Genomic DNA, 25,850 nt, shown 5'->3' on the forward strand with positions numbered 1-25,850 from the left:
GTTGATTTTAAAGGAAGTACTGGGTAAGCATCCGTTGTATCCAGGAAGTGTGTGAGCTTCACTTCCTGTTGAGTTCTGCTTTCACTCCAGCAGGGAGGGGCCCCTCACTCTCTACCTTAAAGGAGCCTATAGGTAGCAGGGAGACCAACTGGGCATCACAGCTCAGGCTACACATCACTGACAGTCTAAAATCACCTGCTACCGTAGTTTCAGGCTCCCAGGCCCAGGTGACTCACTTGTACCACCAGCTCCTCTATTATTAGCCATATTATCCACTTATTACACTAATCACTTAACTTCTGTCTGCTTCAGTTGTACCATATGTAAAATGATGATAATAATAGCACCTACTTTCCTGAGCTATTGTAAATAAGTTAAAAAATGAGTTAATATTTGTAAAATACTTTGCAAATCTTAAAACACTAGATTAAATACTAGCTATCACCATCATCATGGCCATCATCATCAACTTCTCTGCTTTCAGGAATTGTCCAAACAGAAAGAAACAATGCTTCAGGGTGGAAGAGTAGTCTATTCTCTTTAAACAATGCTGAATTAAAAAATAAAAAGAATCTGGATAAAAATTTTTGCCTATAGAAATGATTAAATCCATTAACATATGGTTCTTAAGAGAAAGAAAATAAAAGATTTTCCCATCTTCCTTCCTTGGGATTCTCCCTAACCTCTTCCTGCCGATTTTTGGAACAGTATAGCCGGGCTCATTTTTAGTCTGACCTCTCTCTCTTGCCTCTTTTCTTTTCCACAGAAAAGAGTGAGAATGGAGAAGCATATCCCCGAAAGAAGGTGGCTGCTCTTGGAGCCTCTGATGGCTCTGCCTCCTCCCAGCCTCCCAGGGAGAGCAGAGTGAAGAAGGGCAGCAATAGCTGGAGACGGATCCTGCTGCTCATTCTGGCCATAACAGTCCATAACATTCCAGGTAAGAGCCAGCCCTTTTATACCACCCCAAGTCCAGCCTTTGTTGCCACTTGCCTGGCGTAGAAGGAGAGCCTATACTAGACGGGCCTTTCTTCCATGTGAGGCTGTGGTTTATTGGGAAAAAAAAAAACAATGGAACTGGACATCTGAAGAAATAGTTTTCTAATTCCAGGTGTGTCATTACCCAACTAATATTGGGAGCACATACTTGGTTATGATGGTCTCTCTCTTATCTCTTTCTTATCTCATTGATGCCTAGAGACAGCTAGTTGGCACCATTAGTGCACAGAGCCCTTGGCCTGGAATCAGGAAAACCTGAGTTTGAAATCTGGCCTGAAGCCCTTAACTTTTCCCATTCTCAATTTTCTTGCAAAATGGGGACAATAATAGCACTTACCTGTAGGGTTGTTTGAAGATAAAATGAGATATTTGTAAAGCATTTTGCAAATCTTAAAATACTATATGAATGCTAGCTATTGTTATGATGATGGTGGTTATGCCCCTCAAAATAATATCATAAAGTTAAAACTTAACTTTAGTAGATATAAACATGTTTGATTGTGTATTACCTAGAGATATAAATAAACTTCTTCCTTTTTATACTCCTTGATTCTGGATGGTAACGACAAACCTTTTAGAGACTGAGTGCCCAAACTGCAACTCTCAAGCCACATGTGAGCTGCTCCCTTACCCCAGACAGGGGAGGCAGGAAGTGCTCCCATTGGCTGCTGGACAGAGGGGTGGGTCATGTGAGAAATGTCCTCAGGTGCACGTGGAGAAGGGGAGGGGAGCAGCTCCCTCTGGCATGCTCTGGCACATGTGCGATAGGTTCTCCAGCACAGGCCTAGGATTGTAAAATATTGGCCCATTGGTTCATAAATCCTGGACAAACATCAATAGCGGACAGAATTGAATAAGAGAAAAATACAAACTGGATTGCTTCTGAGATATTATGCAGTTATTTGAATGACTACAACCTTCTCTATGAAATACAGGTTCATATTTTTAATGGCAACATTCTTCAAGTGATGTTATATAAGCACAAGTAATAAACTTTATCCGTCTGAAAAATTTAAGTTGACAGTCACCAACGGGCAGTGGAGAGGTGTGTCACGGACATACTTCGATACACTGCAGATGAGTAATTACATAGAAGAGGTAGTATAAAGAGTGACATCAAAGAAATGTCTGACCAAGAGAAATGATCAACTGATCACCTCGCGTGAGGAATCTCTTGGTATTCTCAAAGAATCAAGAGATCATGGGTGAGGCTTTAAGTGCAGTGGGTAGAAACACCTCCTCCCTCCCTGCCATCTTCCTTATGGAAAATTTAGGGGCAGACAGGTAAGGGTTTCGAAGGGTGGATGGGCACAGATCATGTCACTGGCAGGAATACCCATAATCAAAGAGATAATAGAGCTACTGGTCAACTCTGTACCATTTTGACAACACTTCAATTACAGTGGGGCCTATATAATTATGGAGGTGCAACTAGATGGCTCAGTGGAGTGAGAGCCAGGCCTGGAGACAGGAAGTCTTGGGTTCAAAATCTGACCTCAGACACTTCCCAGCTGTGTGGCCTTCAGCAAGCCACTTAACCCCCATTGCCTAACCCTTACCGCTTTCCTACCTGGGAACCAACATATAGTACTGATTTTAAGACAGAAGGCAAGGAGTATTTTCTTTTTAATGCTAATTATGGACAAGGAATTAGGATTTAAGGAGTAATAAAGCCTTCCAGGAGATCTAAAGCAGAATAGGACAGACATGCTTACTTGAGCTAATAATTCCCTCTCCCCACTGCAATGAAAAAAATAAACAAACAACTACAACAGATTGTGGCCCTAGGTTTTGACATCTGGGTTTGCAATAATATATATCCCTTAGAGCTTTTGTGATTGAGATTAGCCATAACATGGCTACCATATGTGTACTGCCTTTCAACATATACATCTGGTATTTTTTTCCCAAGATGGTTTTTGCATAATGTCTGGGGAATGTTAGGATGATTAATGAAGAGTGATTATTTAGTTGTGATAAGAGTTTGGATTAAGGACAAGGCTGAAGATAACTTAATATCAAGGGTAAGTCGAGAATGTTCAAATTTAGAGATCTCTTTAGAGCATCCATCACCAGGAGTCAAAGAGTGCTCCATCCTTAGCCTTTCAGACCTCATTTTCTCTGAGTGTTTGCATCAATCTCATTCATCAACAAACATATCTTAAGAGTCTGGGCTGGGTGGTGGAAATAAAGACAGAAATGAATCCTCAAGCAGTTTACATTTCATCTGGAGCAGCATATCTGTCTATAAGATAATGATGGAGAGAGGGACCACTAGGGGTGGTACCTAGAGGGTTGGTGCTTTACCTTTTGGAAGGAAACAGGCAAGGAGGAAGTACATTCGGTACCCTGTGCCAGGACCTGTAGACTTTTTTTTTTTAAACAATGCAAAATTGCAAAGTTTATTTCCTTAAATAAAATACTATATTCATATCTATACAAAAAGCAAGAAGGCTAGTGTGGACGAATCAGTTTGGGGCCAGATTATGAAGGGATTTTAGTACCAAACAAAGACATTAATGTTGAACCTCAGAGGTCATAAAAGAAGTCTTTGGAATGTGGAAGGAACACGATTAGGATTGTGCTTTTGAAATATCACCTTGGAGTCAGCTAAGCAGCACAATGGATAAAATGCCAAGCCTGGAGTCAAGAAGATCTTCGTTCCATTTTGGCCTCACTAGCATTTACTGCTCTTCTGCTTTCAAATAGATGCTTATTATCAATTCTGAGACAGAAGATAAAGTTAAAAAAATGTCCCTTTGATAGCTGAGTGACAGGTGGCTTGGAGAGAGAAAAGACACAAGACAGGAATATCATTTAGGAGGTTATTGCAAAAGTTAAGATAAGAAGTGATGGGGATTGAACTCAGGTGTTGGCTACATGAGTAAAAATAAAAGGACTTTACAGGAGAGATGTTGTTTAGCCAAAATCAATAAGGCTTGATACTTGATGCTGAGATGAGATGAGATGAGATGAGATGAGAGTGAGAGAGAGAGAGGAAAATTGAGAGACAGACAGACAGACAGAGAGACAGACAGAGGGAGGAAAGGATCCAGGAGAGAACTTGAGCTTCATGCCCATGATGAGGGGTAAGACATAAATGGTGACCCCTTCAAAGCCTGCAGTGCAACCAAACTATTCATCCTGCTTTTCCTCACACACTTCATCTTTTATCTTCATGGGCCTTTGCTATAGTTGTCCCTGTTCCAGAAACAAGCTTTCCTTATCTTTAACTTTTGGAGTCCTTTGTTTCTTTCCTCACTTAGCTCAAAAACACCAATTTTTACCTGAAATCTTTCCTAACCTTCCCAGTTGCTACTGCCCTGCCCTGTTAACGTGTGTATATTTTGTATATTGTTGTTGTTTTTTCTTTGTTTTTGAAGAGGACATCATGGGGTGACATCTTAACTTGCTAGTGAATTGGATTTAAGGAGGCAGAGTTGTGGGCTGTGTTACTTTGTGAATATGCAGAAAAACCTAGCTTCCAGTTTCCCTCTGATACAAACTGACTGTGGGGGCCTGAACAAGTCACTTATTATTTCTCAATGCTTTGGGCAGCTCTCTTATGACTTTTATGTTGTAGGAAGGTACTAACCTATAATCAACAAAGGGATAATTGATAGAGTTTCCTTACCTAGGAATTGCTGGTATAAATACAATCACAATTCCTGCCTTTTTCCTTGTCCTATAACTTTTGTGTAAATGCCATTTCTCTCAATAGAATAAGCTCCTTGATGCCAAAGGCAACTTCATTTTTGTCTTTCCACCCTTGGCATCTAGCACTATGCCTGGCACTGAATGAGCAGTTAAAAAATGACTATTGATTAAATGAGTGTTTAATCTTGCAAAGTGGACTGACAAAGGCAGATAGGAGGAGAATCAAACCAAGAGAAGAGGGTATCCAGGAGGAGGGATGGCCAAGAATGTCCTGGGCTACAGAGGGATCAGAGAAGAGGAGGTCTGGGAGAAGGCTGTTAGACTTTACAATTAAGAGATCTTGGGTAACTTTGGAGAAAGTGGTTTCTATTGAATGATAAGGTCAAGAAGCCAGATTGCAAAAGGATAGAATTTGCATATCTATGAAGATCCAGACTGTGATATAGCTTGGAACATTAGTCAGCTGGCCCAAGGTGACCCGGGGTGAGGCTGACAGCTCTCTTCTCCCCACCTTTCTCCCAGATTCTCCATTGGAAGTATAATAGCCATAGTAAGAGACAAATCAGAGGACAGAAAGAAGAAAAAAGGTGCTACTCTTTTGTCTTAGAGGTGTGAGGGAAAGTTTCCCAGGAGGCTTTGCTATAACTTTCTTCTTTACTGCCAAAAATTCTTCAGCTTCTACATTGGGCTTAATAAGAAGGGAATTCGAGACTACACAGCAGACTCTTCCTGCTGCCCTTTGTTGAAACCAATTCCAAGGGCCCATCTTTTCACTAGCATACCTTTCAGGTCACCTCTAACATTATCTTTTATTTTTATTTTTTTAACTTTATTAAAAATTTAACTAGAGCTTAGACTTCTCCTTCAAAGTTCTGTGATTTAAATTACATTCTTAACATTACTCAAATAGACAAGTGATTTTTGAAGTTTCTTTTACTGCCTTGACTTCATGTGTCCTGGTGACATTTTGTAACAAAAGCTTTGACAGGGATGTTCAGACTTCGTGACTACTGTGTCTCCCTAGAAGAAATAGATTTCTCAGGGAGCTAGAGTGAGAGGGATACTCCATACCTGCTGTGCTCTAAACATGCAAATTCTAGAAGTTGAGAGTTAATCCTTCTGATTAACTATGGTTTATCTATCTATCTATCTATCTATCTATCTATCTATCTATCTATCTATCTATCTATCTATGTGTTTATGTTTAGAGAGAGAGAGAAGGAGAAGAAAGGAAGGGAGAGAGAGAGAGAGAGAAAGAGAGAGAGAGAGAGAGAGATAGAGAGAGAGTAAGAGAGAGAGTATACATATCTAACAGTACAAATACTCCTTTAGACCAGGGGTCCTTTACCATTTTTGTGTTGTGGATTTTTTTGGCAGTCTGTTAGTAGAATGATATGTTTTGTGCAGTGCTGAATTATAAGGTGTGACTTATGATAGTATATGACTGAAAATAGAATTGAAAAGAAGGTATTTGGATGGAACTAGGGAGGTTAAGAAATTTTAAGATCAATGTGTAAGAAGAGTTAACATAAATATTGAAACTATGGGGGATGATGGTTGGCAATAGGAAGAAAGACTATAAGCCAGGTGCCATCATCATTGAATTAAATTCATTTGAATGTTTGAAATACTTGATTCAATGTAATTCAGTATGCATTTATTAGGTACTTAAATACTGTGCTTAATACAGACACGGGGGATGCAAAGAAAAAAAATTAAAATAGCTCCTATTTTCCAAGAGCTTACGTTCTAGTAAGGCAGACAACATCAAAAATAAATAAAATATTTTATATACAAGTACAATACACATACAGATATCTATCTAATCTAATCTAACTTTGGGAGAGGAATGACCTGAAAAAATATATATAATATATATACACACATATATGTGTGTAAATATATCTACAATATATAATGTATGTGGCAGCAAAAAAGGTGGGGAAAAGGATTTTATAAACTGCATTGATTTTCAAGAAAGACCTATTATTTAGGAAAAGTGTAGACAAATTTTCTGGAAACATCCTTTGTTGCCTTATGCAAAGACCCTTATAAATTAGATGTGCCTCAGAACAAGGACACAAAAATCTTCATTTTTTTTTTTCTTGGATTAAGGATGAGTTTATTTTATCACTGGTCACTATGACAAAAAGAGATGTGGAATACAGCTTGTATCCTTTAGAAGAAAAGGCATTTAGTTTTAATTGTTCAAGTTGTCTTAGTCATCTGTTTCTAGGAGACTGTATGTTATGCCTTTGAAAGAAATTCTTAAGCTCTTAATCAATTGTGATTTTTATTGTTGGGATCAGAAAGTCATGCGTTTCAGTCCTTCACACTCATGATATTTCCTTTCTACTAGAGGTAATTTGGATTTTAATTAATTAAAGCAGAGTTTACTTAAATACAGGTCAAGGAGGAAAAGTGGAACCTTCTTCTTAGAGATTTCTTGATGTTTTAGTGTTGTGCCCCAATAGTGAAACACAGCTTAGCATTGCCATTTGGTGCAGTGGATGGAGCACTAACCTTGGAATCGGGAAAACTTCTGAGTCCAAATCCTACATTACACATTTTTTATCTGTGTGACTCTGGGCAAGTCACTTGACCTCTGTCAGTTTCAGTTTCTTCATCTGTAAAATAATAGCACCTACCTCCTAGAATTGTTGTAAGGATAAAATTAAGTAATATTTGTAAAGCACTTTACAAACCATATAGTGTTATATAAATTATTATAGGAGATATACATCTCCTATACTATTAGTTTTATTGTCCTAATTCACTTTTCCATAGAAGATTCTCTACATCTCCAAAAGCCATTAAATTCATTCAATATCTTCCTCCTCTGGATTCTGATCCTCAGGATTGTGACAAAGAAAGGCATGTGTAGTGAACTTTTTTTTTGCTAGGAGAAAAATGCCATAAAAGTATAGAAAGAGAAATGAGACCTTGAAGTCCTAAGGCCACTTATACTAAAGACAACCAACCATTTTTCTTATTGGCAACTGAATCAACTTAGAATAAAGCCATAAAATGCTCATAGTGCATCATATGCATTTAGAAAGGTTAACAGGACAGTAGTGTGGAGGAATTAGTCCAGGGACAAGGCAGACCAGTTAGGAAGCTATTACCATGGGGAGGCATGAAAGGGTAAAAGTCTGGACTAGGCTGAGAGCAGTAAGAATGGTGAGTGGGTCAGGATGTGAGAAATACTCTGAGATAGAAGTTATGGGACTTGACAACGAAGTGCTTATGAGGGAGAGGAAGGAGCCAAAAATTTCTCTAAGGTTGTCGGCCCGTGTGACTTGGAGGAGAGAGAGCAGTTCTATCAATAGACATGGGCAGAAATAAACAAGTAGGAGAGTGAGCCAACAAGCAGCAGTGGATTCTAGAGTTTTTTGTAGTCAATATCCAAGTTCAAGTGGAAGATTCTATTGTAGTTTATGCCCCTGGGGAAACTGGCACAATTACCCCCTGGTCAGTGCCCACCAACTCCTACCAACCCCTTCTACTACTGTTCCCAGTGGCCAAATCTATTAACATATAGACTGATCTTTTATAAATGAGCAAGCAAGATACCACATAAAAGGGTGGTAGGTTCATGATCGGCACCTGCTGATTGCTGGAATGAAATCCTTCTGAGTTTAGCTCTAATTTTCCTATACCTCCCTTTTGTGTAGAATTGTTTGCATGCTGTCCCTGTTCCTCATTAGATCATGAACTCCTTGAGGGCAGGAACCATGTTTTTGTCTGTCTTGGTATTCCTAGCACAGTGCCTGGCATATAGTAGGTGCCAAAATAAATTTTTGTTGACTTATTTTGACATTCTCTTGTTCTTGATTCTCCTTGTGGTACCTGGGAATGCCTATAGATACAGTTACTTCTGGAGAAAAACTTTTCTTCCTCAAAGTCTTCTACATTAAATTAAAAAATTTGGAATGTAAGCATCCTTCCAGGAGCATCGTTTTTTATATTGCTAGCAAACGTTAGCTTCAGGAAACACAACCCTGTGTCTGATTTCAGGGCCAATGCTCACAATCACTCCAGCCTGGCACAGGACCCTGGCAGCTAGTCACCAGCCCTCTCTCTGTTGCATACCTATCAGAAGAACTACTGGGGCAGCTGGGTAGCTCAGTGGAGTGAGAGTCAGGCCTAGAGACAGGAGGTCCTAGGTTCAAACCCGGCCTCAGCCACTTCCCAGCTGTGTGACCCTGGGCAAGTCACTTGACCCCCATTGCCTGCCCTTACCAATCTTCCACCTATGAGAAAATACACCGAAGTATAAGGGTTTAAAAAAAAAAAAAGAAGAAGAAGAACTGCAATACATTTCACTTCCTAGTTTGGAGGTTACCTACCTGATGGCTCCACTCCCATAGCTAGCCTTTTTGAGTTGATCAACCCAGGAGAGAAGCATGGATATAAAGGGAATGGGTTGGTGGGTGTGAACAGTTGCCAGAAGGAGCGAACAGGAAAGACTGCGAGATAGGAACAACAAGATCCTTGCAGAGCCCTAATTTTTTTTCTTCTCCCTTTTCTTGGGGTACCTACCTATTGTCTTAGGAATTTATCAACAGCAGCTTCTTCTAACAAATGTTCAGTTGCCTTGCTTTAAAGCAGACATTCTTAACCAGAAGTCCATGATCTCATTTTAAAAATATTTTAATAAGCATTTCAATGGAATTTATTTCCTTTGTAATCTTGTATATTTTATTTCATGCATTTAAAATGTTGTTCGTGGGAGAGATCTGTAGGCTTCACCAGATTTCCCCAACAGAAAATGGTAAGAAGCCTTGCACCCCCCCCCACACACACACACACACAAATGTTTTTAGTACTGAAAAGGAACTCAAAAGTTAGGAAACTGTATGCTTCAATTTCATTAGTCAAAGACCACCTGGCCCTAATGAGGTGGGTTTAGAACAAACACTCTCATGGAGTCTCACTAATCTGTTTTGCTTGTCTAACAAGTCAAGTTCAAAGATACTTCTAGCTTATTTAAAAGGGCTCAGAAACATTGTGATATTCTTCTTTAATTATGAGAATCTAAATGGGAAGCCTGACATTATAATTAGCACAGTCTCCTGTATGGGATGACATTTTGCTCAACATAAAGTGTTCTTGGGAGTGCACTCTAACAGAAGCTGGTGGCAGCATTTCCAGATTATATCATGGGATTTGAGAAATGAAACTGGCAGAAAGTCTCAGAAAGTGAAATCATGATTAGGGGTGGGGGTGGGGGTCCCTGAAGGACCAATGGAGAGTGGCAAGAGGTATATTTGAATCATATCCCTGTTCCTTTTATATTTTGTTGTCTCAGTGTCAGATGGCATATTGAAAGCTACATTCTGTTAGTTGTGCAATCACAGCTAAAATCCATGATACCTTTCTTCCAAACCAGTAGTATATGCTGTCCTCTCACTTGTTTTTCTTAATTAATGGAAAATAGGGTTTTGTGTTGTGGTTGTCATTTTAAGGCTGATGGCTTGAACAGTTCTTGAAATCCATCCATCAATCAAAGAGGCACATTTATTAAAGATTTACTATGTGCCAGGCACATGGTGCTAAGCATTGGGAATACAAATACAAGCAAAAGGGAAAACAGTTCCTGACCTTCAGGAACTTACATTCTGATAGGAGAAAACAACACATAAATATTAAGTACTGTCAGTCAGTGAACAAGTATTTGTTAAACACCTACCATGTGCCAGGTAAGATAACAATTGTTGCAAGTACAAAGAAAGGTCACTGCCTTTGAGTAGTTTACATTCTAATGGAGGACACAACATATCAATGACTAGTATAAAGAAATAGGGGCTACTCTACTCCTAGGGGATAGAGATATTGGTGAGGAGAGCTGTATCTCTGTATTCCCCTAGGATGCTGGTGATGAGGCAACACCAACCCCAATCACCCTTGCTGGATGTTACAATTTCCCCTTCTAAATAACAGTGCCCAGGAAGGACCCCAAATGGTCAGGTGGATGGGTAACCCTTTCAGGTCCCACCTGGGGTTGGATCAATTATTATCATTGGGCTCTGATTAGCCTTGGATCACGTTGTTTATCTGACTGCGTTTGCTCCCTCCCCAAGGGTTGTAATATAATGACCACTCAGGAAGGTACTTATTAAATACTTTATCTATGATCTTAATTAGGGAAAGGATAATTAGGATACGGATGGGGGACTGGAGACCCTGTCAATCTAATATCTATGATCTATAATCCCTTAGGTCTGTAGGCTATTGATTCAGTAAAGCTGGAGCTATTGTTCTTCACACCCCCTCTGATTCAGCTTGGCCACTGCCAAACCAGAGAGAGTAGTCTGCTTTGTGGGTGATGATTTCCTCTCAGGTTTCTTATTATCAGTGTGTGATATGTTAGCCTTCAGTAAGTATTCCACCCTTAACCACCCTCTTCTTCCTCAGGCCTCCCTTCCTCCCTTTCACCACCCAGGGACCCAGAGACCTAAAGATCTATGGTGATTCAGATACCTAAAGATCTAGGGAGATTCAGAGAGAACCAATGACCAACGGTCAGAGACCCAAAGATCAATGGTTAAGGACCGACCCCTCCCAGATGGCTGTTGGGGTATTTATACTCTCAGGCCAACCGATTTTTGCCCCTGGTCCACGGCATCTGGGAACATTCCAATGTCTCCAACTGTCTCTCCCCTGTCAATCAAGGTGAACCAACATTTCCCAGAGTTTGAATATAACACTAGGTATATACAAGATATACACAGAGTGGATGAGAAGTAAATTTTTTTAGGGGGATTTAAAAGGAATAAACAGCAGTTGGAAGGTGGGGAAGGACCAGGAAAGGCTTCTGCAACAAGTGAGATTTGTGTTGTCTTGAAGGGAGCCAAAGAAACTAAAGAGTGGAGATGAAGAAATAGAGCATTCCTGGCTGGGAAGACAGCCAGAAATATAAACATGTTTAAATGGTTCAAAAAATAAGGGAAAATCTCAACCAGTGCAGTGAACAGGAAATCTTGCACTGATTTTTGCATGAGGTTTTGATGATTGTATTTCTACCACAACCAAGTGATAGTCTGTCAATTCAGAGTCTAGGTTGTTCTCTCTCCTGGGGGAAAAGATGAAGGGACTCAAGAAATACCTGGCCACGTTCCAAGTTGTTCAAGACAATGAAATATCCCTAAAGGAGAGACAAGCAGGGCATTACTGAAGGAGAAAGGGATCTGACTTAGAGGAGATGGGACTTGGCCTTTTTCAGGAGGTTGGACATTTTACTCAGAGAAGAAAAGGAAGGAAAGGGCAACTGTACTATTAAGAGCTAAAAAGCAAAGCATATTTGAGACTTTCTGAAGAGGAAGGAGTAGTAGCTAGAAGCTCCAAGGAAGAAGAAGCTTCTTGTCTTCAAAATAATGATATAGCAGAGTTATGAAAGCTGTCAGATGAGAGATTATTCCATAAAGATCAGAGAAAAAATTGAAGAGTAATAGTTTATGGCCATTCCCTGTCTAGGGGGCATATATATCTTATGTATCAGGGAACCTCTCTAAACTTATCAAAATAGATGACTGATAACCACTTCTGATGATTCATGAGAACACAAATAATATCATCAGATGGAACCCAAGAAGTATTCCTGCACATTTTGAAATTCTGGGAAAGAAACAGAAGACCATCGGGACCCATACAGATTGTATTTTCCTTATTGCTTACTATTTAAAAATGAAGGCAAGGTATGAAGAAGAGAAAAATTAATCAGTAAAATGGCTCAAGAAGGTGGTGTCTCAGAATGGGCCTTTGATAACTTGACTACCACTTAAAATATCCAGAAATAATAGATTCTAAAACAGGGCTATAATAACGTAACAAAGGCTGATGACAAGTATTTGCTAGATGTCTTATAAATATAATCGACAAAGTTTTACATTTAAAAAGAATTGAGGGGGGAAAAGAAGATTGCCTGTGTATCACTGCCATACTAGATAACATAGAAAATAATTTATTTTATTATTATATTATTGTATATTATCTTCTGTACTGGGAAAAGAATAATAAAAGTAGAGACACCCAGAAGTTCATAAGACACAAAAGTCAAGAACGGGGACAGTAGTGAAACCCATGGTCTCAAATGTCCACACACAAATGCCCACCATTTAGGCTACAAACTAGTTTCTAACTGTAAGAAAACTCTTTTACAAAGGGTAAATCAGAAAGGAAAACCCTGAGATGGTGTTACTGTGGTTAGCCAAGAGTGTTGATTAGCTAACCCTCAGAGAAACCCTAACTGACTGAGCAGGGAGCTGATGGCCTCTCCCTGCCCGGCTAGCCCTCTAGTATGGAGCTAGACAGAATATCTTCCTATTGTTGCTTCTAATCAAGAGGAGTTTGACCAGTCTCGACCTCAGGAGAGAAACCCCTTTTGATTGACAGAGAGGCTATGACTACTCCCTCTCTGTCCTGATAGAGTAGGGTGAAAGAAGAGGGGAAGCAGAGGTCTGCTCAGGCTAAAGACACCGAAGGAATTGAAGATTGGCTTTTGTTCAGGTCTTTGCTTGATGCCTGAACTTCCTTGATGTCTCCTCCTAAACAGCTCCTGTGGGGGAGGAGGCAATGGTGGACACCTCAAGATTCGACTAAACTTGAGGTTACTTAGAGCTTTCTCCCTTCCAGCCCCCATCACCCCTACTGTGAAGGATTCTGACTGCGTTATATTAACTGAAGGCGATTTAATAACAAGTTCAAAGGGGAAGGCATCAGGATTGAAGGAATTAGGATTTGCCCTAAACCTAAAGTGCAGAGTATTTTCAAGTCTCTCTCAGATCTGAGCATGGGGCTCACAGGCTTATGGAGGTTTCCTTTTTCCTATCCTATGCTATAACTATGCTTGATTGCTTGAGTCAAAGTCTTTAGCAGTAGTCAGCAAGCAAAACAGAGATCTTGATCTTCAAGCCTGACTTAGCCTGTCTCTCCAGGTTGTTACCCCTCAAGACAGGCTTTCAGTTTAGCCAGCTCCTAAATCCTTTTCACTCTCCACAAGTATCAGGGAAGAGGCAAGAGTTGGGAAAATTCTAGGAATAGATATGTTTTCTTTCCTGAGAGGCAGAGAGCGAGCTCCCTTTTGCTCCTGGGTCCAGGACAGAACCCCCAAGAGTAACTGTCCTCTCCCAGAAGTCTCTCCTCCCCCCTCCAATTGCCTGCTGTCTACCAATTCTTCTCCCAACATTCCAAACCATCTTTGTGCAATTTCCCCTTCACAAGGAAGCAAATTTGATATCACTGGTGTCATTGAGACTTGTTAGGATGAAATTCATGACTGGAATATGCCCCTGGATGTGTATACAAAAACAAAAGCATAAACAGCACAAGGGGAAACTTTGTAAGTTAAGAAGATAGATTTAAATGAAGAAAGCAGGGAACCAGAGGGGAGAGAAGCATGGTGGAGGGTATTTGGGTGAAGGTTAGTGGAAGGAGAATCACAAGTGATTTTGTCATTGGCGCATCCTATAAAGCATTTCTCAGAAAGAAGAAATGGATGAGGGAATTGGGAAATGGGTCACAACTTTGACCTAGAGGTATGATATAGCAGTGTTAGGTGACTTTACTTAACCAAACATCTAGTGGAGCTCTTTCTCTGCCAAAAGTCACTTCTTGATTTTCTGTAGTGATATTTCATCCCTCAAAATATTGAAAAAACAATGAAGAGATGATATATATATATATTTTAAAGATTTAAATATTTAATTTTTTTAGAAAAATTTTCCATGGTTACGTGATTCTTTACTTTCCCCTTCACCCCCCTGCCCCATATCCAATGCACATTGCCACTGGTTTTAGCATGTATCGATGAGATGATATATTTTGATAGTGATTCATATTAGCAATAAGAAACTGGTTTCTGTGATGTAACTGATAGGAACCCTTGAGAAGGAAGTGACTATTCACTCCTAGAATTTGTGGTGGGAAAGAAGAGGAGATCTGAGCATAGTCTGACATATATCCTGGATCTCAGAGGGTTGGAGAAGCATAAGTAGGAGTTCATGGTCTAAAATTATTCAAGGAAAGGCATCCCAAGATGAGAGGGAGATCCTCCAGAATGAAATTCTAAACACAGAAAAGGAAACATGAACAGTAAAGAAGTAAAATGGTAAATATATGAAGAAACCCATGTAGATATGCAGAGAACTTATTAACAAGCTATTGAAAATTTAAAAAATGAAAATTTAGAAGCTGGAAATAAATCCTGATAAAGGATAGATCAAGAGTGTCCTATAAAAATAGTGTCAGGAGTGCCAAAGCTCAGAATAAACTGAGACAGGTTAGAGGGAAACAAAGAACAGAAAAGGCTGTGGTTTTAAAAAGTTCTGTTGAGAGTAAAAAGGAGATTCAAAGAAGGCAAAAGACTGCTTTGAGTGGCTGGGATGACAGTAACTGATCACAGAGAAGTCAAGAGTTGCTCAGTGTTTATTTTGTTTCTGTTTTCTCTGTAAGGGAGACCTTTGCACTGGAAATGACAGAATAAAAATGACTTATAGATAAGGATTGATGCCAAATTGATAATAATAAAATACCTACTTGCACTTCGTGAATTTAAATCACCAGGTCCAGATTAACTTCAGACTTGGGTATGAAAATAATTGGCAGATGCAATTGCTTTGCCAGTCAGTAGGTTTTGAAAGATCATAGAAAATGGAAGAAGAACCATAAGATTAGAGATGGACAAATGCCCTATTTTTTCAAAAAAAGAAAAGTAAGTACACAGACTACAAATCAGCAAACCTTTCTTTGATTCCTGAGAAAATCCTAAAGTAGAATATTAACAAGATGAATAATAAACATCTAGAAAGGGAAGTGGTGGTTACAAATAGTCAACATGACTTGATCAAAAATAGGTCATGCCACACTGACCTCATTTCTTTTTTTGAGGTTATTTAACCTGATTAAAAGATGAGGGAAATGTTATAGTTTATCTAGATTTTAGAAAAATATTTGATTAAATTTTTTATGGTGAAGATACTACAGTTAGAAAGATTCAGAATTTTTGAATGAGCAGACTTCAGGGTCAATATGGCAGGAAGTCTTCAATGGAGTATCCCAGTGATTTGTGGTTGACCCTGAGTGATATAAATTTTTTTTCTGTGATTTAGATAAAGACATTGATATGTGCTTATGAAATTTATACATGACACCAAGCTAAGAGGGATAGCTAGTGTACTAGATGATGGGCTAGAACATTGGACTGAATCTAATAAGGTCATTTTCAATAGGGGCAAATGTCAAGTCTTATACTTGGGTTGAAATAAATCATCTTTATAAGGACAGTATGTGGGAAGCATGGATAGACAGTAGATGTCTGAAAAAGATCTCAAGGTTTTTGTGGGCTACAAATTCAATATGAATCAGCAATGAGATATGGAAACCAAAAATCTATTATCATCATGGAGAAACATGACTTCCAGGCATAAGGAGATGATAGTATCTATATTCTTCCCTGGTCCAACTATCTCTGGGCATTAGGTTCAGTTCAGTTCAGTTCAGTACCACAATTCAATGTCACTGATAAATTGAGGAGTATCCATAAGAGGATAACCAGAATGGTGAGGGCCCCTGAGTCCATGACATATGAAGACATGGAGGAACTGGGAATGTTTAGCCTGAGGAAGGGAAGACTCAGAGGAAGATATGATGGCAGCCTTCAAATATCTGAAGGTCTATCACGTGGGGATGAATTAAATTTGTTCTGCCTGACCCCAAAGGGTAGAAACAAGGAACAATAGATTGGAGGTTGCAAATTGGCAGAATTAAGCTTGATTTCATGGAAACATTTCCTAAGAATTAGAGAGATTCAAAGGTGGAATGGGCTGTCTTGAGAAGAGGTGAATTCTTCACCTCACTTTTTAAAACTAACTCATGTAGTCTAGACAACAACTTGTGGGGTATGTTATTGGAGGGATTGATTTCGCACATGGATTGAACCACATAGGCACTGAGAGTCCAGCCCAGTTTCAAGATTCTTTAATTATGAAATGTCAGGTGGTCCGTTGGTATAATTTCATCTAGGGTCCCACTGGTTTTCTACTGAGTGCTATACTTTAGTGAAGAAAATCTAGGAGCCAGAGATAACTTTTTTGGTAACTATTCAGTCCTCAGGATTTCATTTTCAGCCTAATTGACTTAAACTTTTGCTTCTTCTTTTTTGTTGGATAGTTCTACCATAGCCAGAGACAGAAATAATACAATGAGAAATGAGTATAAACCTATTTCCACTACTTGGAAAAACAGCTTTAAGTACCTAACCCACAAAGAGCAGGCCTGTCTTCCCAGGTGAAAGTTTGTTTCACCAACAAGTAATTCCCCAAACCAAATGGACATTTTTCCCAGCCTCAGACACTGTCTTTATATTGATGAGCCCCTTTCCTAAGAGTCTTTGCTGAACAACTAATTGCTGTGTGCTTTCTGCCAAGCATACAGAGGGAAAGTGTTATTAATGCTTAGCAACCATATCTTGTCCTTTGGGAGCAGGCAGGGGGAATGAAACATCTCAGAATTACCTAACATACCCGGAATATTATTGGCCAAGCAGTCAGCTACATTTATGTAGACGAGCCTTTTTTCAGATGCTTGTCAATTTGTTTAGAAGCTGAAATTAGCGACAAATTGGATAAGTTGGTAATGTTTAAAATGTCAAAATTCAGAACTGCTGGTTTATTATATTCATATATGTGGAGTTCAGTGGCATATTAATTATATATTTAAATAGTTTCTGCTTATTCAAATTCATTTTCAGCCTCATGGTGATTGTCATGGTGAGGAATTGAAATCAATTAAAATGTTGCGTGTATTGTATAAATTTTTTTTTTGGTATATCATTAAAATTTTTTAAACATAATTTTTGGTTATTCTTCCTTTGGTAAACATCATCAAGTAAGAGCCATGTATGTATGTACATACATACATATATATATGTATATGTAATGAAGATTGCTCATGGGTATCATGAATCTTCATTATGTATAGCTTGAATTTTTTAGAATATAACTAACATAATTTCAAAGCTATTCTGCTTGTGTATCCCCTTATGAACTTCCTTCTTTTCTGTTCACTTTTTAAAATGTTAAATGACTCTTTTCTTTCTTTTCTTTATCTTTTTGGCTTCACTAGTGTTAGTTTTTTTCCCCACCACATCTTCTTCAAATAAAACAACAACAGCACTTCCCTTGTAACAAATAAACATCATCCAGCAAAACAAACCCACACATTGATCCAAAAATATCTCCTTGTTCCCCCATCTCTATATCAGGTGATAGGTAGTATGGATCTTCTAGAGTAATGGTTGGTTGTTGCATTGATGAAGGTTCTTTACTATAAAAATACTTCTATTAATATTTTTGTACATATAGGAACACTCCTTATTTTTTTATTGCTTTGGGGGCATATGCCTAGTGATACTTCTCAGTGATATTATACATATTTTAGTGACTTTGCAGTGTATATTTCCAAATTTCTTTTCAGAATGGTTAGGTCATATCTTAACTCCATCAGCAAGCAATGCATGTGCCTTTCTTCCCACATCACTTCTGAAATTGTCATTTTCCTTTTTTTAGTGATCGTTTCCAATTTTATTTCTGATTATAAAATGGGACCACAGAGTTGTTTTAATCTGCACTTCTCTTATTATTGGTATCTTTGAATGTTTTTTCTTATGGCTTGCATTCTATTCTTTAATAACTTCCTATTCATATCCCTTAACCATGTCTATTGGGAAATGTCTCTTCCCTTTATGTCTTTGAACCCATTTTCTATATATCTTAAATATCAGATCTCTACCACAACCAGCCCATTCTCTCTCTGCAGGTCACCATCACCAGTAAGTATTAGCTGAATGGGCCAGATCCCTTGGACTATGTTAGTATGTACATTAGGAAAAAGCAGTGGAGTTTTTTGTTTTTTGTTTTAAACAGAGTTAAAGTTTAACAGAGAAACTTACTGCATACTTTTTCCCCAATTAACTTTTCCCTTTCAAGTTTTACCTACATGATTTTACTTGTGCAGAAGCTTTTCAATTTTGAGTAATTAAAATTGTCCATTTCTTCTTCTATGAACTTTTTGAACCTTCTAGCCCCAATGGTTTTCAAAATACTACATTTAGGGTTGGTAATTTTTAGTTTAGTTCTGTATTTAATGTATACATGTCATGACTTTGTAGGGGAACTTCCATGGTTTTTGGCCTATGTCTTGTTGACATGGAGACCAATGCAAAACTGATGTTGCTCATAAAGAGTGGGTAGAAAGAAGTCAAAACAAATGATTTAAGTACATTTAAGATCCTGCATTTTGATGATGATGATCCTAGACTTCTTTGAACATTTATAGTGTCAAGATTGTGATATCTCTTGAAAAACAATAGTCCTCTGATCATCTCATTCTGTTGAAAAGGCATCATCATCTGTCCTAAATGTTTCAGTTGTTCACTTGCCTGCAGGATCTTTTCATCTTTCAAGCTCTCTTCCAGCTTTGTTAGGCTTTGGCCAGCTCATTTTGCACTCAGAGGGTTTTGCTTATGTGAATTTCCTTTTGTTCCTTTTCTTGGACTAACTTATGTCATAATAATTTCTTGTCCCAAATTCATGCCTCCAAAAAACTGCTAACTCTTAGCATTATTCTTCTGTGTCATGGAGCTGTGCCCTGAGGCATTTGGTCTTGGCAGCTCAGGATAACATGACTTAGGAATCTCAAAGTGAGTGTTGGGACTCTCTGTTTTCAGCTTTGACACTTGCGTAGCTATGAGGATATCCAAGTGGTATCTAAATAAAAGGTTGTGCAAGTGAGGAAATTCTAGATGACCAGTTTTGTTATTGGTTCTTAGTTCTACTCAAAAGCTTGGGGAAGAGATTCACAATTAATGGCTAACATTAGGTTTGAGGATTCTCTGTAGATATTACTGATTCATGATATTAAATTCTTTGTTACAGGGATTCTAACCCTTTCTGTCAGCAATGACTTTCACATGAGCATAAGTCATTTACCTTCTCTGGGGTTTAATTTCCTTATCTGTAAAATGGGGTTTATAATCCTTATCACACTCTACTTCACAGGAGTGATTTGAGAATAAAGTAAAATAAAGGATGTTCCATGTGCTTTGAAAATAAAGGTGTGGCCCCCAGAAGTAAAAAATGGAAACAAAAGGCCCAACAAATACCAAAATATTTGTAGTTGCACACCCGTGGTGACAAATAATGGAAAACTAAGTGGATTCCCATTGGCATATGAATATAATGGAATATTGTGCAATTATGACTAGGAAGAGAAAGTGGAGAGATCTATATGAATGGATGCAGAGTAAAATAAATAGAACCCAAAGAACAATACATCCAGTGACTACAAGAATCTAAAGGGAGGAAATAAAAAAAAGGAGTAATTGCCCTTACTAATTGAAAAATTTGTGATGATCCCAGAGGACAATGAAACCTACTTCCCTCCTCATAACAAAAAGGTGGGGGACAACTAGAGGAAAATGTTCTGAACTTTGACAAGGGAGGTCACTGCTGGATTTTAAATTTTGTTTTGTTTTTGTTTTTTATTTAATTGTTTTTCTTTGTCATGAGAAAGAGTTCAGTCTGGAGAAGACAGGAATGACTTTTTCCAGAAATGATTACATTGTAAAGACAAAAAACATCCATGAAAAATATTCCTTTTTAATAAGAAAGTTAAAAAAGGTTCTGGCCTTTGTCCTCTCAGAGAAGTGGAGAATTATGGAAGTAGAATACAGTATACCTATTCCATGGGTTGTCTTCTCTTAAGTGTTTTTCGTTGTTTAAAAAATGATCTTAAGAACTTGGGAAGGGGAAAGAGCAAAGAGTTTAGAGATAAAGGGGGAATGAATATAGTATAAAAATAAAAAGCAACAAGTTTTTTTTAGTTTATTTTGAAGAAATAAAGATATGGATGAAGAAAAGCTGCTTTTATTGGATTACTGCTATTGGGAGAAGGGTCAGTGTCCCCACTATGAGATTCTTGTTTGATCTAGTAACATAAAATTCAAAGCTGCTGTTTGGGGGTTTTCCTGATTATTTCCTTGTGAGTAGAGATTGTTTTATTTTTGTTATTTGTGTCTCCATTGCCTGGAAAACTGCTTAACACATAGGAGGCACTTGGTAAATGCTGGCTAATTGACTGAATTATCATCTTTCCCATTTCCTTCTTCTCTCTGAATCCTGCCTCCCAATAATGAGATGTCAGAGGATGTTACTTTCCACAGAAATGGCTAGATCTTGTTCACAGGTATATAGTTAGTCCTCATTTTAAATGTCAAGATTGTCAGATTGGGATATGGCTTCCTTATATGTTCTTTTGAGCATCTGCTTTTTCACAGGTTCAGGCTTCTGTAAGAGAAAATGTGGCATATAGGACAAGTTCTTCTTAGGTACTTCCTTCCCCCATATTCTCCAGCTTCCTTTCCTAGTCTGTTCCTTTTTCTTCCCTTCTACCTCTACAGACCCTGTACTTGGGAGCTGTTCTGACTCCTTCCCTTTGATAACCCTAAGGTATTAGGAAGGTAATATGTTACACTGTCTTCTGTTTCTTATAAAATGACTACAGAAAGAGGACATTGCTTGAATTGAAGGAATGAATTTGTAACAATGGAATTCCAAGAACTGTGGCACTTCAGCTGTTTAGAGAAAGATGGGATCTTCTTATTGTCCCTCAGACAGGAAACTGACCCTATCAGCAGTGACCACTAAATCCTACGTAGGTTTAGGTTTCATCTTTTGGTAATTCTGAGGAGTGCCTTGTTACTTATAGACAGAGAAGGATGCTTGCAGGAAAGATAAGGTTGCCAAGGAAACCAAGCCACAAATTCTCTTGTTTTTCCTTGAGGGGCTAGACAGGATAGTAAAGGATTTTGTCACTGACAACTGTGTCTTCTTTTCTTCTTTAAAAAGCAAAACAAATGGATGAGGTGATTGTGTGAAACAAATTAAAGACTTTATACAAAATGGATAGCTAGAATTTTAAGTTTCACATTCTTTTACTTTATTAACCTTTTTTTGCTATGGAAATAGATGTAGATATTCTTTTCCTCTCCAGTTCAAAAGGAATCAATTTTGCTGGTTTGGCAACATAAGCATACATGACTCTCTTTTTATTTTATTTTTTTATTTGAAAAGATGTATTTAATTAATTGATTTAGAATATTTTTCCATAGTTACATGATTCATGTTCTTTCCCTACCCTCCTTCCATCCCCTCCCATAGCCAATGAGCAGTTCCACTGGATTTTAAATGTGTCATCGATCAAGAACTATTTCTATATTAATAATATTTGCACTAGAGTGATTGTTTAGAGTCTACATCCTCAATCATGTCCCCATCAACACATGTGATCAAGCAGTTGTTTTTCTTCTGTGTTTCTACTCCCACAGTTCTTTCTCTGGATGTGGATAATGTTCTTGCTCATAGGTCCCTCAGAATTGCCCTGGATCATTGCATTGCTGCTGATAGAGAAGTCCATTACAATCAATTGTACCACAATCTGTCTCTGTGTATAAAGTTCTCCTGGTTCTGCTCCTTTCACTCTGCATTAATTCCTAGAATTCATTCCAGTTCACATGGAATTCCTCCAGTTCATTATTGCTTTTAACACAATAGTATTCCATCACCAACAGATACCACAATTTGTTCAGCCATTCTCCAATCGAAGGACATCCCCTCATTTTCCAATTATTTTTGCCACCACGAAGAATGCAGCTATATATATTTTTGTACAAGTCTTTTTCCTTATGATCTCTTTGGGGTATAAACCCAGCAGTGGTATAACTGGATCAAAAGGCAGAGAGTCTTTTAAAGCCCTTTGGGCATAGTTCCAAATTGCCATCCAGAATGGTTGGCTCAATTCACAACTCCACCAGCAATGCCTTAATGTCCCAATTTTGCTACATCCCTTCCAACATTTATTACTTTGTTGTCATATTAGCCAATCTGCTAGGTATGAGGTGGTACCTCAGAGTTGTTTTGATTTGCATTTCTCTAATTATAAGAGATTTAAAACACTTTTCATGTGCTTGTTGATAGTTTTGATTTCTTTATCAGAAAATTGCCTATTCATGTCCCTTGCCCATTTATCAATTGGGGAATGGCTTTATTTTGTGTACAATTGATTTAGCTTCTTATAAATCTGAGTAATTAGACCTTTGTCATAGGTTTTTATTATAAAGATTTTTCCTCAATTTTTTGCTTCCCTTCTAATTTTGATTGCATTATTTTTGTTTGTACAAAACCTTTTTAATGTAATGTAATCAAAATTATTTATTTTATATTTTGTAATATTTTCTAACTCTTGCTTGGTCTTAAAATCTTTCCTTTCCCATAAATCTGACAGGTATACTGTTCTATGTTCACCTAATTTACCTGTAGTTTCCTTCTTTATATTCAAGTCATTCACCCATTCTAAATTTATCTTGGTGTAGGGTATGAAATGTTGATCTAAACCTAATCTTTCACATACTGTTTTCCAATTTTTCCAGCAGTTTTTGTTAAATAGTGGATTTTTGGCCTCATACACTGTCTTGCTGAGGTCATTTATCCCAAGTCTATTCCACTGGTCCTCCCTTCTGTTTCTTAACCAGTACCATGTTGTTTTGATGACCACTGCTTTATAGTACCGATTAAGACCTGGTACTCCACATTTTTTCATGACTCATATTTTAGAATAAGAATGACTCCTTTTTAAAAATTTTGAATTTGAGACAAATGCCCAATAGATCTTTTCTTAAAATTTTTTTTTCAGTTACATGTAGAAACAATTTTTGACAATTGTTTTTTAACATTTTAAAATTCAGATTTTCTCCCTTTCTATATGCCCTGAGGTAGTGAATAGTTTGATATGGTTTTTATTCATGCTTTCATGTAATACATATTTCCATATTGCTCATGTCATGATTGATGACACATATCACATTTACAATAGAAATATCAATTTCTGAAAGATATGTAGTGGAAGATGGTATGTTTTGATCTGCACTCAGATTCTGATCATTGCTTCTTTGGATATGGATAGCATTTTCTTCATCACTCCCTTGGGGTTATCTTGAAGACTTGCTTTGCTGATAAGATTTAGCCCTTTAGTTCTGCTCCTTCACTTCACATCACTTCACATTCAAATCTTTTCAGGTTTTTCTCAACTCATCCTGCTTGTCATTTCTTATGGTGCAGTAGTATTCCATTACAACTATATATCACAATTTGTTCATTCGATCTGCAAGTGATAGGCAACCCCTGAGTTTCCAATTCTTTGCTACTACAAAAAGAGCTGCTGAAAATAATTTGGTACACATAAGTCCTTTTCCCTTATCTCTGATCTCTTTGGTATGTAGAACCAATATTGGTATTGCTCTGTCAAAGGGTATGCATAGTTTTATGGCCCTTTGAGCCTGGTTCCCATATTGCTCTTCAGGATGGTTGTATCAGTTCATAATTCCACCAACACTATATTAATATCCCAATTTCTCCACATCTCCTCCAGTGCTCATTTTCCTTTTTGGTCATATTAGCCAATCTGGTAAGTGTGAAGTGTTATCTCAGAGGTGTTTTAATGTTCATTCCTCTAATCAAGAGTGATTTGGAGCATTTTTTTTATGACTATGGATAGTTTTAATCTCTTCCTCTGAGAATTGCCTGTTTATATGCTTTGACCATTTCTTATTTGGGATTATGTTTTATATTTTATAAATTTGATTCAGTTCTTCAACAGATCTTTTCTTAGGAAGACAAGATTTTCTTTTTAGAAATTAAAAGGTAATTCAAGATACTTTGGTACTATCCAAATCTTTGCATGCATAATCTAATCATACTTTTCTTCATTCTCAGGGGGATGTGGTGGGAGGCTGAGCAGTGGACTTGAGAGAGGGGATTGACCTAGGGATGGGTAGTTTGATTGGAAATCCCATGAGCCAGGATCTGTCCTGGATATCTTTTCCACCAAATCCCTCCCCCTCTTCCAAACTTTCCCATTATTGTAGAAGGCACCACCACCCATCACCCAGGTTCATAACCCCATTGTTATATTCCACTCCTCATTTTCCTTCACCACACATCTCATCAGCTGCCAAATATTGTTGATTCTACCTCCACAATATCTTATACATCTGTTGTTTTATCTCTAATCACATGGCCACCTGACCCTCATCAGTCCTTCATCATATCATCGTTGTATTATTGTAATCCCCTTCTAAATTTGCTTCCCTACTTCAATCCTCTCCTCATTCCAATCTATTCTACACAAAGTTGCTATTTTCCTAAAGTGCAGAACTGGCCACATCACTTCCTTATTCAAGTGAACTCAGATGACTCCCTGTTGCTTTTAGGAACAAATATAAATTCCTCTTTCTGGCTTTTAGAGCCCTTAACAACATGGCCCCCCTCCTTCTTTTCCAGCCTTCTTTAATTCTGAGGTCTACTCAGTCTGGCTTCCTAGCTGTTCCTTACCCATCACACTGCCCTGAGTGCTGAGAATATACTCATTCCTTACCTCTGGCTTATAGAATTTCTTCTGTCTTTCAAACCTCAGCTCAAAGACAACCTTTCAGAAGCCTTTCCTGATACCTCCCTAAGTGACCCCACTTCCCATTGTCTGGCATTTATTTTGCTAGGTCTATATGAATACATTGCCTTTCCTAATAGATTATACTCTTCTTTAGGGCAGTAATTTTAATTTTTGTCTTTGTGTCCCTAGCATTTAGCATAGTACCCTGCAAGGAGTAAGTGCTGAATAAATACCTGTTAACTGGTAAATTGCCTCCTTACCCTCTTGCAATTAAATCCTTCCTTTCTTCCTTTCTTCTTTCCTTCCTTCTTCCCTTCCTCCCTGCTTCCTTTCTTCTTTCTCTTCCTTCTTTCTTCCTTCCTTCTCTCTTTCCCATTTTCCTTCCTTTTTATTTTTCATTTCCTATATATTTTATTTCCTTTTATTTTCCTTTCTTTTTGTTTTGCTACAACAAACACTTCCTATTGCTCAGATAAACCTTCAAGAAAGTACATTATCCAAAAGCAGTTCAGAACTTCCTAAAAGACTGTGAGCAACTAATAATATATATCACATTCTACTTTTGTGGTTTACTGTTATTGTATAACATTGTTAGGGTTCAAAATGGGTGGCCTCCAGAGGAACACACGAGACAATGCAATCAAAGCAGGAGAAAGCTTTATTGCCAGTGCATGCTGGGGGAACTCAGCAAGAGA

At 38.0% G+C, this 25,850-nt stretch overlaps 1 protein-coding gene across 2 annotated transcripts in view; it reads left to right on the forward strand.

Moving 5' to 3' along the window:
* Positions 1–25,850, forward strand: part of SLC39A11 (solute carrier family 39 member 11) — a 538,533-nt gene that overhangs the window by 294,720 nt on the left and 217,963 nt on the right. For both annotated transcript variants that reach the window (XM_044676317.1, XM_044676318.1), the window contains one exon: positions 767–937. In XM_044676317.1, the coding sequence (XP_044532252.1) occupies positions 767–937 (171 nt within the window). The remainder of the gene's footprint in view (positions 1–766; positions 938–25,850) is intronic.

This window comes from Gracilinanus agilis, chromosome 4 (assembly GCF_016433145.1).
Source record: "Gracilinanus agilis isolate LMUSP501 chromosome 4, AgileGrace, whole genome shotgun sequence".
NCBI classification, from domain to species: Eukaryota; Metazoa; Chordata; class Mammalia; order Didelphimorphia; family Didelphidae; genus Gracilinanus; species Gracilinanus agilis.